The 14,095-nt window shown below is 43.0% G+C and overlaps 3 protein-coding genes across 4 annotated transcripts in view; 2 read left to right on the forward strand and 1 right to left on the reverse strand.

The window, feature by feature from the left end:
* The window catches only part of LOC147999010 (disks large homolog 5-like), a 133,020-nt gene that overhangs the window by 55,681 nt on the left and 63,244 nt on the right, over positions 1 to 14,095 (forward strand). The window lies entirely within an intron of this gene.
* Positions 1 to 14,095, forward strand: part of LOC147999014 (disks large homolog 5-like) — a 202,807-nt gene that overhangs the window by 44,861 nt on the left and 143,851 nt on the right. The window lies entirely within an intron of this gene.
* LOC147999017 (disks large homolog 5-like) lies at positions 1,160 to 5,884 on the reverse strand. 2 transcript variants are annotated; one of them, XM_087595855.1, is made up of 5 exons: positions 5,739 to 5,884; positions 4,514 to 4,673; positions 3,175 to 3,318; positions 2,380 to 2,542; positions 1,160 to 1,665 (listed from the first exon to the last, which is right to left on the reverse strand). In XM_087595855.1, the coding sequence occupies exons 1-5, from the start codon at positions 5,818 to 5,820 to the stop codon at positions 1,636 to 1,638; spliced, it is 579 nt and encodes a 192-aa protein (XP_087451981.1). In that variant the 5' UTR covers positions 5,821 to 5,884; the 3' UTR covers positions 1,160 to 1,635. The 2 variants fall into 2 exon arrangements, with proteins under 2 accessions (XP_087451981.1, XP_087451980.1); XM_087595854.1 differs by having other exon boundaries at positions 5,706 to 5,833.

Consider the following 14,095-nt stretch of genomic DNA (forward strand, 5'->3'; position numbering starts at 1 on the left):
TAACACTGGAGGACCTTGCTTCAAGTAGTGGCAGTCAAACCTGGTGCTGATCGTGTCAGATCTGTCCAGGCTGTCTGTGTGACTGTGGAATGCGCCTCTGTTTTGGCTGAGTGTTATTTACCTCCCTCATGGCCATGTGATAACCAGACCATGAGCATGTTCATTGTTAGGAAAGAAGGGTGTGGAGGACATATGCTCCTCACCCTAGCATTAGTGGAAAAAAGACATAGGTAGATGCTGCATTCTAGACCATCCTGGGCTATAGAAACTCTGCCTCGAAGAATGCAGGTGGAGCAGGGCTGGGGTTCAGTTGGTTGCCTAGCAGCCTACCACATTGAGCAGGCACTGCTCAACCACCTGTACATACACATCTCCTGAGATCTCTCTCCTAAATGGGAGGTGATCGTGTCCACCTAGTACAGCACATGCCCTGGAAGGACAAAAGCTACCTACAGGAGCTGTGGTGATGACTCCCAGGTTAGAGCATCTGCTGCTCTCTCAGAAGAGCCACATGGTCCCTAACAATCATCTACAATGGGGAATGCTATTCCCTCTTTTGGATCATAAGGGAAATGCACTCAGGAGTGGACCAGACATGCATTTGAAAAAAAAAGATCCATTGAGTTAAATGATAAAAATAAATATAATCAGCAACAATAAAAAACACAGCATATGAATGATCAAGTGAAACAGCACCTATAAAAACCTATTTCCCAAAATGACGTTGATGGTCATTATCTTTGTGGTTTAATACTAATGCTGTATTGTAAGAAAAACTGAGGCACATGGTTCTCGATTAGGATTATTCTATAATCCTTTGTGAAAGTTGTCATTTTTTCTGCAGCTCTACAGGCATGAGTGTGTGTTACTCAATATCTGGTGCACACAGTCAATAAGGAATGTGTGTTGTAGACTGATATAGACTAGGATGAGCAGAAGACAATACAGCATGGATACAGTATGTCAGTGATTACATCATACAGTGTGTGTCCATAAAAAAAGTCACATTATCCACACAAAAGACACTATCACCCTGTGTACACCTTGGTGGCTTTGAATTCCCTATTTACCCATGCTGCCTGGACCATGCAAAGATCCATATCTAGCTGTCAGTTCTAAGTCTACAGGAGGGGAAAGGACCCTTGAATAAGATGGTCTTAAGAGTCAAGAGTTACAAATCAATTTTTATTCATAAGGAATACAATTTACAAAAAACAGGCATAAAATGAACAACTAAAATGGTATAAAAAATGAAAAACAGTAACAAGAATATATAAGTATGAAATAACAAAAAGAAAACTTCAATGAAAATCATAACCAAAAACATTTCTTAACAGCATTTTCTTAATGAACATTTAGAAACACAGTTGTAGTGCTGTTTCTCCTCTAGGACAAGACGTCAAGGCAGTCCCCTCAGATGTCTCTCAAATGGTGTTGTCCGTATGAGAAAGGAGAAGGACCTCAACCAGACAGTCTGGCATACGGATACATAAATTTAGGGTCTCTATACATTAAGGAAATTATCTGAGAAGAAGAATATTCCCCCAAAAAGTCTTTGACTGTGAGGATTGTCGTCACAGGGAACTCCTGACAGAGAAACTCACTCTTCAGGGGGCTGTCTTCCTGGGATCCGTCCTATGCCATGTCTCCTGCAGTTTCTGAGACCTGGGAGGAGAAGGCAGCTATTAAGACACTGATTTGGTGGGGACATGCATACCAGCTGTCAAGTTGCTGCCTTCAGTCCCCTCAGCTGCATTGGACAGACAGCACTGATCTTTTCACTGAAATCATTGCTGATATCTCTGCAGGCTGGGAACATCACCAGCAACCCTCACAGTACTGTGGGAGAACAAGCTGCTCCTCAGACTCTACCAGTGCAAACCAAGAATGGGGAAATCGGGAGAGACCTAATTGGGGTGCAGGAAGAAAGGAGAAGGCCACATGATACCCAGATCAAAGCCAATGACCAGGACTCATTTGCCATTTGCACTTGGTTCTTATCCCTACAAGGTGCTTCCAACCATAACATGACCCCTGTATGACCTTTGTCACACGACCAAGAACTCGTTCAAAACTCTTCATAGCATCCAATCTGTGATAGGGAGATGCAGTCATATGATATGTTATTCCTCTGTCACCATTTCTGGATTGCAGTTTCAAAAAGGGCAGAGAAGTATAATTGCCAATAACTCAGTTTCTGAAGAGTGGTTAACATCCCAGAATACTTGTGCATACACAGAGCAATGAATAACTCTATCACATAAGGTGGGTGACTGACTGGGTGTGGGGAGATTAGAAAGGTGATAGGGGAAGCAAAGATGTATCCAATAGGCAAATGGTATCAGACATTGTTAATCTGACTCAGCTGCTTGTTCCTACCACATTTTGCTGGGTCTGGAGGTTGCTGGCCTTCTCCTGTTCATCTTCATCATTCGGGTTCAACTCAAACAAATATCGCTGTAACTCCTTGCTCTCCTGCTTCAATGTGACCAACTTCTTCTTCATACATGCCTGGTCCATCAGGAGCCGGCTGTGCAGGTTGCTGGAAACACACTCTGCATAGTAAGATCCTGAAGCCTCTTCCTCCCATTCCAACTGCCAAATCCCACAAAGTCCACCAGGACCCAGATACCCATAAAGACTTCATAGAATACATCTCCATACATGTAAGGCTGCTGCACAAACAGCAAATGGCCAATCCAGGGAAGAATAAATTGTTTCTGTGACCCAAGCACCAATAAGAGTCCATGTCTGTCCAAAAGAACAAGGGATCTACAACTACCCATGAGAGCCCAATGCATCGGGACAGCATCAATTAGTAGGCAGCAAATAAACACAAGAGGACAGTATGACCAAGGGAGGTCATGCAAACCATGTGGTCCACACATTGAGCTTTGTTAAACCTGGTAAGACCCCAGAGCCGCAGGTTGGCCTAATAACACTCTGATGCCTGAATCAGTGTAGTTCTATCCAGAGCCTTGTAAAGATGCATAGACACTGTGGTGAGAAGTCACAGTCTCTTAAAGAACTGAAACTGAGTCCAAAAGACCCACAGCACAGTGATATTTAAACAGCAGAAGAATTGGACCCAGAGCTGCAGGCTCTCCAGTCCAGAACAAAGAGAGGCAGCAATGGCCATTCCACAAGTGATGGGCCCTTCTGACCAGTACTTACCGATAGAAGTTAATCTCCTTCTTGAGCTCCTGAAATTTCTCACGATGTTCAATGTTCTTTGTGTCTAAGTTGTGCAGTAATGACATGACCTCTTTCTCCTTTATCTTCAAGTTTTCATAAAATGGATTTGGCCTGAAGTAGGGGCTGGCCCCAGGAAGATAGAACCCAATGAACATCGAGGTTTAGGATTATATGAACTCAGGCTGTGTCCTGTACTACCCCAGTCCTGGAAGGACACTTTCTGAATTCTACATATTTGAATTCTTCAGCTTCAGAAACTTGGAATTGTGTGCCCAGGACAACAGAAGCTAAGCACCCAGATAAAGGGTTCCCTGGCTCACTTTTTTCAATCAGGAGGGCTGGATCTGCATTCAAACCTGTTATGCTGTCAAGAGCCTAGGCCACAGAGCTTACCAAACCACACACACACACACACACACACACACACACACACACACACACACACATCCAGAAACCTCTGATTTCATTTTTCCTGTTTTGACAAGTGGAATGCTACAAGCCGAATAACTAATATTCTAGAGGCAGACAGTACACATAATTCTGGAGATGAGACCAGATATTGCCACAAACTTATAATCTGCTCAAGGCATACAAATGTATAGACAAATGTGACCACACAGGCAAAGAACTGTACTGTTGAAAGTGGGGCTTCCAAAATAAAGTACTTACACCTCCATGAAACTATTATACAGGTATATCCTGAGGTCAAAAAACAGACCCCTAAATTCCAAGGGTGGAGGGACACAGAAACATATAAAAGTTGTGCATATGCATGCAGACCTGTGCACACACAGACACACAAACTGGGACACACCCACAAGAAAAGAAAATTAAACAGACTCAGACAATGAGAAAGAGAGACAAATATGGAAAGAGCACAATGAGAATCATTAGAAATGTATGCACCATTACTGTCTCAGTGTTTAAGGCACACAGACAAGAAGGAACAGGCCAGAGCCTCAGGCCTTCTAGTTAAGCATGGAGATGAACAATGTGGGACCTGTTACCTAAGGGTGCTGCCATGAGATGATAGCGTTCAGTCACATTCCTAGCAAGTACAAACACTGTCCACAAACTCACAGCACCTAGAACCTTGCAAAGCTGCCACTTGTCAAGGGCTTTCCAATTGTACACTGGGAACTCATGCTCCAGTGACTTTATCCCTGAATTCTTCCTCAGATCACAAGTTCAGATTTTCAACAGGCAGAATCAGAGAGTCCATGTCCAAACTCACTCCTCAGTAAGGGTCAGGTTCTGAATCTCCTCTCTATGGGAGATGAGGTTTAGAACAAGGTCCTTTGTTTGGAGCAATGCATACCTCTTGTTCATGGATCCACCTGTCACATAAAGGAGGCGATCTGTCAGCTCATTTCTCTCCTTGGTAGTTAGCTCCAGTTCTCTATTCAGCCTCTCCTCTTCCTCGTTGTCCTGCACCTTGTTTAGGATATTTTCAGGGGATGACGTCTGTCTGCAGGCCGCTGTAGGTAGAAGAACACAAGTGAACCCGCATGGGGTGAATGCATAGAGCATACACAGACCACAGTGAGGTCTAAACAGGAGAACATGCTTGGAAGCCAGTGTCACTGCAAGAAGTTTGGTCTGTGTAAGAGGCATCCTAAATGGATCACAGTCCCCCCACTACTATATAGAGACCAAGAGATGTAAGCAGCCAGGTGTTCCCTATGCCCGCCCACACAGGCTTACAAGTACCAGAGAGATGCCTTCTCCAGGATTATTATCAGGTACGCAGGCTACAACCTGGTTTCAGGACCCTCACCCCTCTGGTTTCAGAAGTCAGATCATCAATTCAGCATCCACAATGACTTGATTGATCAGGGAAACTCAGATATCCTACACTGTTACTCTAGTCCAATAACTTTGCATTAAAAAGTCATGTACGGGGAGGACATGGTCAACAGACTTATTAATTCCCCCTACTGAAATGACAAATGCCCCAGAAGTGCCAATAGGTTACAGGCTCTTTCTCTACCTGCTCCATATAGTTTGGCTACTGTAGAAAAATATCTGCCACACAGAACCTCTAATATATGAAGGTAAGATTGGCCCCGTCAGCCAGAGGTAGTCAGAGGAGTTCTAAGAATATAAGGTCATGGCCAGGAGCACAGTTCTCTCCCTCTTACTACTGTCAGATAGTCACTGAATTGAAAGAAGCAATGAAAGTGAAGTACATTGATGCCCTGTTTAATTCAGAAAAGTTATACCCTCCATGACTCCTGGTGGTGTTATAATATCAATTTAACATACCGAATGCACTGTAAAAGTAAAGACTAGAAGTTCACCCAATAATAGCATAGGCATTGCCATATCCTCCATGTGGTTATGGAGAAACTAATGATGTGAAAACCTTGACTTTCAGGAATTGTGATAATCATGGAATTCAATATCTGTGGAGATGTTCCAGTGGTTGTGGCCCATTGCTATAAAGGCCAGCTGAAGGCCCCCACACTCACCCCTGAGAGGAAGCTCAACATACACTGCCCAGAACTTACTCCACATTCCCCATGTCCTGTGTCCATCATTACCGTTAGGTTTCGTTTGCTTCACTCTAGACTCTTCTCTATCAACATCAACTCTCCCAAAGCGCCTACAAAGATGGGCAAACATGTCTGTGGATATATCCTTTGGACACTAAGAGAAAAAGTAGGGAATTGGTTGTCACAACGATACTGGTGACATCACAGGGATTCCAAGGTCTCTCTAGGAGACAATAGAATGTCCACGAAGGGACGGCTGATGTCACAGAGAACAGACTTTGCCTCCTTGCTAATGTTCTCCCTGTACTGAGCAAAAGCTGATGGACCCTTTTCAGGGGACTTCCCTGTGGCATAGCCACTGAGCACCACATGCTTCCAAAGCCAAATTTGGCTCTAGGCTTGATTGGAAAAACCTAAGTCATTGCTATGTATCTAAATGAGTGCTTCCTCCCCAATCCCTGCACAGAAGTGTTTCATCCTACCTCAAATTCTCCTCAGTCAGCAATATTACCCATTAAAGATTACTGAGAAATCACACCAGTTCCTATAAGTAGCCAAAGAGGTCTCCTGTCTCATCATGTGCAGGTGCATGAAATCACACCCAGAAATAGCCTATAGGATAGGTGGCAATGTGGGTGTGTGTTATAGGTACAACCTGAAGCTTTGTGCTTAACATTTGACAGTTGCCACCAGATTCTTTAGGAGAAAGAATTGCATTCATTATGGTCCTGGCAACAATGTGGTGATCTGTTAGGAGAGGAAACTGAAATATTGGATCCACCAGTGAATGCACCCTCAGACTGAGTGTGGGGCTCTCCTCTTTGCACTTAAGTTACCAAAGCAGGATTGCTTACAGGCCTCTCTAAGCTATAACGTGTGATTTCATCTGAAAAATAAAATAGTCAGCAGATGTGGGGGGGGGGATGCAGCCAAAGGAGTAGGAGAAGCCTAGAGACATAACTCAGTGGACAGAGTAAGAAACAAGCATCTTCACTCCTGTTTCATGGATCACCCCACAAAACACAAAAGCATGTATCGTACTAAAAAAAAAAGGCAGTTATTTTATTGAATGCATACACTAATACTGTTTACAGTATTAGTAGCAAAGCTCAGATTTTGGGGGCAGATCCATGACTTGAACTATCTTCCTGACAACATATAAATCAATCAATCAATCAATAAATAAATAAATAAATAAATAAGAAAAAAACCCACAAAAATAAAAAACACAAAAAGCACAAGCCTCTCATGTGAAGTTACAGAAGAGTGATCCAGTGGTCACTTCTGACCAGGCCATTTTAGCTATGACAGTGCATAGTGACCCTTAATTTGATGGGTCCTATATAAAGCTTTGTGCAATATTGTCATTTTAACAAACCTCATCCAGAACATACATAACGACACAGGATATGATTGCCATGTCCTTGCTGTGTATCAAGTTATTTTTCTGTGTCCTGATTGTCAGGCATATTACACCACCAATCTGAGATGGCTGGTAGACTTGGAAGAAAGTGGATATGAAAGATCCCCGTTTGATATCAGTACAGCCATTTCTTAAGCATGAGAATCTTTTAAGCTGGCCCTCGCTTAGCCCCTAGACGTTAGACAATAGACCAGAAAGTACAGAAAGCACATTCCCACCCACTCTCTAGGAAGCTGCCCGACCATAAGAACAGAGGGTATAGAAAATATTTACTGCAGGGCAATTACAAGACAGGAAACATCTCTGGGAAGCTGACTGATCACTATAGAAGTGAGATGTCCTTGGTACTGAATGCAGCTGTGCTATAGGCTGACATCGCTATAGCCTTGTCCTGGGAACCCCAGAACAGAAACACCTGCCAAGACAGATATCCTTGGTCCTTGTCCTGGGAACCCCAGGATAAGAAAACATATATCAAGTCAGACATCCTTCCTACTGAAATAGCTACATTGATGTGGTTACGGCCTTATCCCAGGACGAGAAACATCTGCCTAGTTATCCTTGGCACTGAAATAGCTGAGCTAATGAAACTGTGTGATCATAAATGACTGTTTAAGCTGTACATTTCTGTTGTTTGAGGCTCCTCACATCCCTCCTCGTGAGGACCGTGTCGAGCCCCAGTGCATTGGTATCCCAAAGTAAACCTCTTGTTTTTACATCAAGACTGAGTCCTGTGTGTTCATGGGGTGGTGATTGTCCTCAGGACTGGAGCGAGAGTCTCCTCTGTCTGAGGGTCTTTCAGATAAAGCTATAGTTGTGGGTTACACACCTCAATTCTCATTGGCTAATGCTGTCCTCACAGTCCTTGGAGGCCCCTTTGTAAGACTACCTGTTGGAAAGTAGAAGCAGCTTTATTTGAGCTCAAAGTGAACCTGACGAGCAACGTAGAGAACAAGATGGGGTAATTGAGAACCTGTCTAAAACCAGCACAGAAACCCACCCTTCATTCAAAGCATCATCTACCAATTCTTGAATTTTTACCATTCTCTGCCAACCAGTCTTTCATTCAGGAAAGGTAGAAAAAAACTGGAAATGATCTTTGTATTCTAAGGACCTTGATCTGTCTTTCCTTAGGTCCACGTTAAGAACAAATGAAATGGGTATCACCATCTGAACAACTTAGTATCACCTACTCAGCATTTCTAGCCTAATACTGTGCCTATGGCAATCTCAAGCTTCCCTGAGTGTTGCTGCCCCAGCAAGAAGAATGAAGAACTGAGGTCAAACCCCACTTAACCTTTCAAGGGGTTAGAAGAAAGCCATCAGAGATACTGCACTTCTTTGTCCTTAGATTAAATCAAGATGATACAACGTGAATCTATTGGGATATTCAACCATACATCTTCCTCACAACCCCACCTATCTGAGTTCATTGCTTGGCAGAATTCATGCCCCACCATCCTAGATATTTCTTGATTCATTGCTGCCAAGGGCCAGGTTTCCTGAATTTTGTTTTTTGTAGAATTGGGTGTAGTCAATCATAGTTGCCCTCTGTAAGAAATGACAAATATCTATAATAACTGACCACACTGGACTTGTGTATACAAGTACAGTGGTGGAAAATTCAGCATAACTGAGGAGTGGGAAATCACCACTGTGTCCTGGCCTTTCTCTGCCCATATCACAGCTCACAGGCGGCTGGGGCAAACCTTGAGTTCCTCTGTAGAAACAGAGTGATGTTGAATGGACACTGAGCAGGCAGAGCAACACAGCTGAGGCAACTCAATTCCAGCAACAAATGCATTATGTGTTTCCCATCTTAACAGCTCCTTTTGAGGACTTGTCCCCACACCTAGCTTAAACACAGCAATTTTCATACATGCCTGCCTGCTATTTCATATTGTTGCTGTAATACGCCTCCACATCATAGATTTCAAAAAAGAAAGAAAATAAACCTGACAGTGAGAAGGGTGATGCTTGTCAACATCTAGTGTGTTGGGGGCCCAGGTATGGTCACAAATAACCAGGACACAGGGGATGCAAAGCAAAAGCAGATGCAACTGCATGCAGCTGCAAGTTTATTAACCCTTATACAGGCATGAATATGGATTACCTCACTTTCCCTTTTGGCAAGATATAATAAGATCGTTATTCCCATGATATCAGGAACGACTGAGGCAAGACTAGGCAAAGAAGTGAGACTAAGCAAAGGCTTCTCCTTAAAATATCTGTATAGCAAGTCACCCCTCTTGCTAGTATCACAATCTACTTGTCATACCCCAGAGACCATGAGAGCTGCTTCCACAAAAAACGGACACAGTACAGCATAGTGTAAGGTAAAGTGAGAAAAACATTTTCTTCTCAAGGGCAGCGTTCCAGCCCCTGCTTGCATCTCTCAGCCGTCTTTCCTTGATCCTGTCTGGGAAGTGTATCTCAATGATTCCTCAATTTCTCTCTTTGTCCTTTTGTTTTAAAAGTAACACTTTCTATAACATAGCTAATTGTCCTTGAAGGGGTTTAATCATGCAAAAAGAAAGCAATATAATATATAATGTATGCAACCTTTAATGAGTGTATCTATTTTCTTAGGGGAAATAATTCAGATACCTTCCCAGATCTGGATTTAACTTTGATAATTGTTATCTGTCTACAAAATCAACAATATCGAATGAATATTCCAGTTTTCTGGCGTAAAGTCCTCGGGAGTAAGAACTAATGATTTTGGAATTTGCTCGGTGTCTATTGTTATGTCCCTCATTTCATTTCTGATTTTTAATTCATGTATTGTCTCTCTTGTGCATTGTTAGTTTGAGGAAGGGGTTGTCTCTCTTGTGGATCTTCTCAAAAAAAAAAAAAAGAGGAAGAAAAGAAAAAGACAGCTCTTGCTTTCCTTGACTTTGTATTTTTCTCTTTGTTTCTAAAGGCTTGATTTCAACCCTGAGTTTACTCCTTTCATCAGATCCTACCAGACTCTCTATGGGATGAGGCTTTGCCTCACTTGGTAACAGCAGCATGGAAAAAATGAAGCTTCTGCTGATCTCTGTTGTGGTGTTGCACATCACAATCTCACCGAAAACCATGCATAGCCTGGTTTTAGGCTCTATTAAAGCAGCCCAGTATTTCAGTGTTACCTGCAAGGTGCCATGGAACGGTAGTAACATAATTCTGCATGCACATCGACAGGTTTCTCCACGGTCTTCTGGGTCATTTGATAATAATTTATAGTGAGTTCATGGATGAACACACACACACACAAACACACACACACACACTTTACTTACATGGTGCATATTCTTTGCAAACCAAAAATAAAGTGAGAATTACTGAAAATGCACCAATAGTGCAATCGATGGAGGGAGCTGTGGGGAAGCTGGGGCTTAGAGTTACTTAAAAGACCCGATGCAGATTCTCCTTCTATTGGAGGAGAAACTTGATAGACAATGTGGTTCTTTATTTTCTTTCTCTAGAGCACCCAGGACTAGGGTGGCAGTTAGGGCTTTGAGCATGTTTGGCAGGTACTGTAGCACTGAATTAAATCCTAGGGCTGGAACCCTATTAATCATCTACAACAATTACAGGGCAGGCTGGATGACGACACTCAGCTGACAATGTGGACATCTCAAGACAGTCACTGGACAATGGCTGACACACTTGTCTGGAGACTGGAAATGTTTCTCGATCTTGGAGAGGAAAGAAGGACCCTCCAACTACACAGTCCTCTAAGGAAGTTTATTCAGGTGAGGGATGACAGGGACTGTTTTGTCTCACGTCACACATGTCAGTAGAAAATATCCTAGGTATTGGATGGCGCTGTTAGCATTAACAGAACAAAGCCCATAGTGTTGGGAAGGATAATAAATTATGAGTAGGATTAGAAAACCACAAGCCTCTTCCAGGTTCTAGGAGAGCAAAAAAAAAAAAATACCACGAAATATGGCATTAATGTGATAGTTTGTTTAAATCTAGTTACTAGTTTCTATTGTGATACCTATTGTCAGTGCCTGCGCCGACAGTGTGTGAATATCAGGTGTAGGTTTGTGGGGTTGAAAGAAAACACTTACACGGGTCACCCCTTTTTAGCCAGTGCCACCAAGGCTTTACTGAGATCTCCTTATATACCAGAGGCAAAAGCCGTGGAAAATCAACAAGGCAGGTGAAAATCCCCAACCAGGAAAATAGGACAAGTCTGTGTGGTGAAAGTTCCAGCCCAATCAGGGGCATAAACAGTTTCATAAAAACAAGAAGCAGGAAAGCTCAGTGGGGAGGAAGGGTGCCATGGAAAATCCCAGCCCCAAATCAGGGGCTAAGAGCAGCTGTCAAAGGTGTAAACAATTTCTTCCTGTAGCAGGCTGAAAGGCTCAGGGAGGGGGGAGGGAAACACCAAGGTAGGGCCCAACAGGAGCCTTCAATGGTGGCTCTAATGTTTCACTTTCCTCTGCCAACTGGCCTGCACACTGTTTCTAGCACCATAATGATTTCAAGTCTTCCTCCTAAGGAATTTTGTGGCAACCGTTGAATGCTAAGCACAAGGCTTCATGAGTGTTCCCCTAACACACACCCATGTTGCAACCTTCCATGCAGGCTATTTCTTGATGTGATTTCAAGCACCTGTACATAATAAGACAGGAGAACATTTTGAGTGCATATAAAAACTGGTGAAAGAGCGTACCCCTAAACGGGGAACCACGTCTCTCGCTCCGATCGCAGGGTGGGGTGCCCCCAGGAATCACGAGGAGCCATTCTTGATGTAACAGCAAGAGGTAGCTTTATTAACGAGATCCCAGGTCTTAGCGGGATCCCGGGTCAACACGTATCTCACACAGGAGACAGAGGAATCGACCCCGAGCCTCCAGACTCGGGGGTTTATATAGGGGAGGTAAGGGGCGTTCACGCGGTTGCACATGATTGGTCAATTCAAATGGTGCACAGTTACTTTCGGCGCGAAATTACATCAGCAAGGAGTACGTGCTCTCCAGCAGCTCGGCAGGCAGGTAGGGTGACTCATCTCACTCAGGGGGGTGAAGGAAGGGGAGGGGGTAGCTACGGATGGTCAGTGTCCTTGGGGCTGATAGCTGGTTTGGCAAGTCCGATCTCTGGCTCTCCCTCAGGCACGTCCCGCCCTGCACATCTGGACTCTGACAATGAGCAACCTTTATGAAACTCTAGTTCTGCACATTCGGGCTCTGACAATGAGTAACCTTTATGAAACTCTAGTTCTACATTGGTATTATTTCTCAGGAATTTATAATGGCTAATATTGGTGAAGAAGGATAATTTGAGTTAGGATGAGACATTTTTGGGCAGGATTTGGAAGGAAACATTCATTTAGATGCATAGGAATTACTAAGGTTTTTATAATCAAGCCTTGAGGAAAATTTGGCTTTGGAAGCAGGAGATGCTCAGTGACTCTGCCCCAGGAAAGTCTCCTGGAAAGGGCACCTCAGCTTATGCTCAGTACAGGGAGAACATTAGCAGGGAGGCAAAGTCTGCTCCCCATGACATCTGCTGTCCCTTCTTGGACATTCTATTGTCTCCTAGAGAGTTCTGGCATCCTCTGCTATGTCACCAATGTTGTAGTGACAACCAGTGCCCTAGTTTCTCTCAGTCCGAGTCTGGCAGATACATCCTAAGACATGTTTTCCAGTCTTAGAAGTGTTTTGGGAGGGAGGATGTCGATTGTGGAGAGACTAGGGTGAAGGAGTCTGACCTTTCGTCTCAAGGAAATGATGGACAAAGAAAGTGGTTCTGGGAATGTGGAGTAAGTTCTGGGCAGTGTCTTTTGAGCTTTCTGTGGAGGTGGGGTGGGGGGAGGGATGGTGGGCGTCCTGCAAGCTTAAGCTGACCTTTCTAGCAATTGGCCACAACAACTGGAGCATCTGCAAAGGAATTGAATTTCAATGAATATCACAATTCCTGAAAGTCATGGATTTCAGAACATTAATTTTCCTATCCCCAAAGAAAGGATATGGTAAGGCCAATGCTACTATTCTGTGAACTTCTGGCCTTTACTTTTAAAGTTGATTTGTGGCTTGTTTTTGTTTGTTTATTTATTTATTTAGTGGGTAATATTATTTATTGCCAAAGTCAAACATCTGGGTTACATCCTGGGACCCACATGACAGAAGGAGAGAAATGGCTCCTGAAAGTTGTTTGGTCATGTACTGCACACACACACACACACACACACACACACACACACACACACACACACACTCACACACACACACACAGACACTCACACTCATACACACACAAACTTTTACGCAGTAGTAATTTTTCTTAGAGTCTGATATAATTGGTTCTAATACAAAGACAGCCTGAGTGTAGTTACTATATGATTAAATAGTACTCATGCTCTCAGGAACAGAGTTTAAAGTTTATAGGTACCTAATAAACTTGCATTGGGACATATAAAGAACATTTAAATGTTCAGCAGAAATACAAAGAACAACTAATTTAATTTGTTAAAAGTGAAAGCTTATACAATTCTGAAGGTTTTTATGCTGGTTTTATTATACATGTAACTATGAAAAGAAAACATACATACTTGATCAATGAAATGAGGAAGAGTGATTTAATGAACAGAAAAATGGATGGTACTTCAAAATTTCCATGATTACATATTATCTATTTAATTCCCTCCACAATAGCAAGAAACGGACATTATTATTTATGCGACATTACAGATACATAAACCGAGAAAATATTGTTTGGCCTGATTTTCTGAGCTTCCTTAAAGGTTTAGTTAATTGACAGAACTGTCCTTTAAAATTAGGGTCCATATTCTTCTGTTTTAAATGTGTGACACTTTTATCTTTTTTTCTCCATCTTTATTAAATTGGGTATTTCTTATTTATATTTCAATTGTTATTACCTTTCTGGGTTTCCAGGCAAACATCCCCCTTACCCCTCCCCCTCCCCTTCTCTATTGGTGTCCCCTCCCCATCCTCCTCCCATTACCACCCTCCCCCCAACAATCCCT

Source organism: Rattus norvegicus, chromosome 19 (genome assembly GCF_021556685.1).
Source record: "Rattus norvegicus strain SHRSP/BbbUtx chromosome 19, alternate assembly SHRSP_T2T, whole genome shotgun sequence".
NCBI lineage: Eukaryota > Metazoa > Chordata > Mammalia > Rodentia > Muridae > Rattus > Rattus norvegicus.